At 42.9% G+C, this 2,430-nt stretch overlaps 1 protein-coding gene across 1 annotated transcript in view; it reads left to right on the top strand.

Moving 5' to 3' along the window:
- Window positions 1–228: 228 nt before the first annotated feature.
- The window catches only part of ATR (Ataxia telangiectasia-mutated and RAD3-like protein), a 51,233-nt gene continuing 49,031 nt past the window's right edge, over window positions 229–2,430 (top strand). The window contains exons 1-3 of the mRNA XM_086796612.1: window positions 229–466; window positions 546–690; window positions 791–903. Coding sequence (XP_086652738.1) covers window positions 307–466; window positions 546–690; window positions 791–903 — 418 coding nt within the window. The 5' untranslated portion in view covers window positions 229–306. The remainder of the gene's footprint in view (window positions 467–545; window positions 691–790; window positions 904–2,430) is intronic.

Below are 2,430 nucleotides of genomic sequence, written 5' to 3'. Positions count from 1 at the left end.
GGGGAGGAGGAGGTTTGAGGAGAATTTGATTTTGGAAGCCTGAAAAGAAGTGCAAAGCACAGGCAACTAGTTTATGTTAATTTAAACTTGTAACGTGTCTCTATTTCTTCATATGATATGCCCTAATAATTTTTTTAAAGAAATTTATCATGTAACGATTTGTGAGACATAACTGCTTCTTTACACACATTTTTGTTGCGTAGACGGCGGTGTGAACAGCCAATATACTGCCGCCCTTTGAAATTGCGACACTGTTGGCGCGAGTTGTGATTTATGAGCGGGAACGGCAGGGGCAGGTGAGTAGCTATGGCGGATTTGTTCGGGCTGCTGCAGGACCTGGGGGAGCGAATCGCGAGCAAAGGCGACTCCTCCGGCAGTACGCAGCTGGACGAAGAGGACCCCGTGGAGGCCAGATTCCGCTCCGTCCTCCCCAACCTCCTCCACAGCTACTTCGTGCCATCTAAAGGTAAACAGAAGGCCTCTCCCCTTCCATCTCTGTGAAATTTCTCATCAAAATGAGGTCTCGTTTGCTTATGCCCATCCAGTCAAAGAGAGGGAGTTTACGGCCATTCTTAAGCTCCTCTGCCATACCGTCAAGAACTACCCTGGAGTGTTCTACCGCGGCAAGGCGTTCGCTGTCCTGCCAATCCTCGGTCAAGTCTTCCCTTTTTTCGCCGAACCTGCAGTCAGGTGCAGTTCTGCCAATTCGTATTAGGATATATAATTTGGATTTGAGAATTCATTGTTACAGTCATGTGGAATCTATTTTGATGTGTAGTTGACCTTTCAGTGGTCGCTTCGGAGTGCTTTTTGAGACTGTAGGATCTCTGATTTCACTTCTGAAAAATGGAGATCGAGAAGTGTATCGCTATCTATTTGCTGGAGCCATGCTTCTTCTTCAAGGTGAGTCCAGCTCTTGTGTCTCTGAGAGAGAGAGAGAGAGAGAGAGAGAGAGAGAGAGAGAGATTGTCTTAAACGTCTACGAAATATCCAATGGGTTTATGAGACTAAGAAGGAATACATACGATTGATAATAGCTGGATGTTTGAGACATGAAAAAGGAACTTCTACCAAAGAAAACGGGTGTATGTGCTACGTAGACCCGTATAGAAGTGCACTTACTTGCATGTATAATGACTACATGGCTACAAATGGATCGTCGCAGGAGGCTAACTTCAAACAACGTGCCTCCTAAGGGCCTGTTTGAGGGTAGTGAAGGTTGTTGCAGATGGGTCGGTCATATGTGGATTTGTTGCCTACAAGTCTTCACTCTTTTTAGCAAAAGCTGTTGAAATATTGAAGGACCGGTCAATAGACGTGATTGGGATGTCCCAATTAAGCACTTCCAGGTTTTTGGACCTTTTTGGACTCCACCATGGGCTTATGATATACCCAAGGTAATGGACCTCGGTCAGGAAAAACTCTCATTGATATACAGCTCACTTTCAAGAGTTATAAAATGTTTTCGACATCTTCTCTTTGTTGCTCCTCTGTAGCAGAAAATACCCTTATGTCATCAAGAAATATGAAAACACAATTGCTAGTCAATGGTTTGAAAATGCATTGGTTAGACCAAAAGTTACGACCACAAACTCATAATGGTTTTGTTTTGTTCGGAAGGTTGTATTAGTGATATTGCTGTAAAAAATCTGAACTTGGTGATACCCACTCTTAAGATCTATCTTGGAGAAAATTTCAACACGTGTCAATTGCAGTAAGATATATTTATTGTGGACTTGGGAAACTGTCTCTTGATTGTTAGCTTATTTTAAGTGTAGTAATCGATGGAAAGGCACGATGAGAGGTGTTTTTTGTTAACAAAGAGGATTGGGGCTTTAAATAGTGACACGCTTGATCGGAGGAATCCTAACTATAGCAACCCCTTGAGTTAATGATTTGGCTTTGCGCCCATAGACTTGTTGAGGTGAAAGGGAAACTATTATGATCTTCAGCATGAGATAGTGGTATATGGGGTGGTTAATTGTCTCAAAAGACCTTCTGAAAATTGGCAAATAAGTTCTTGCACTTGTGTCATGTGCACACCTTAATTTAGTGTGATTTGGACATTTCCCACTTACAATTGCCTTTTAGGCAAGATCCGAGGGTGAGTTTAGATAGATTGGAGCAAATTTGATAGCCCTATAGGCTCTCAGAGATGCCCAAGACATGCACCAATGGTTGGGACATTTATTGGGCACAATATGGACACATGCACCAACGGTTGGGATATTTATTGGGCACAATATGGACATGTTTGGTGACCTTTTAGGGAATACTTAAAATGACTTAAAAATGGATGACCCACATGAATTTGACCTGCCATCAGATCCTTATATTATGGGCCACCTGTGTTAGGCTCGATGCCCTTTAGCTATGCGCCAACTTCCAAGTCTGCACAGTGTCTTGACAATGGATGTCCCTTCTCTTGAG

This window comes from Cibotium barometz, chromosome 64 (genome assembly GCF_041138505.1).
Source record: "Cibotium barometz isolate CiBa-2024 chromosome 64, ASM4113850v1, whole genome shotgun sequence".
Lineage (NCBI taxonomy): Eukaryota > Viridiplantae > Streptophyta > Polypodiopsida > Cyatheales > Cibotiaceae > Cibotium > Cibotium barometz.
The sequence above is the reverse complement of the archived record's forward strand: the minus strand, read 5'-3'. Positions and strand labels throughout refer to the sequence as shown.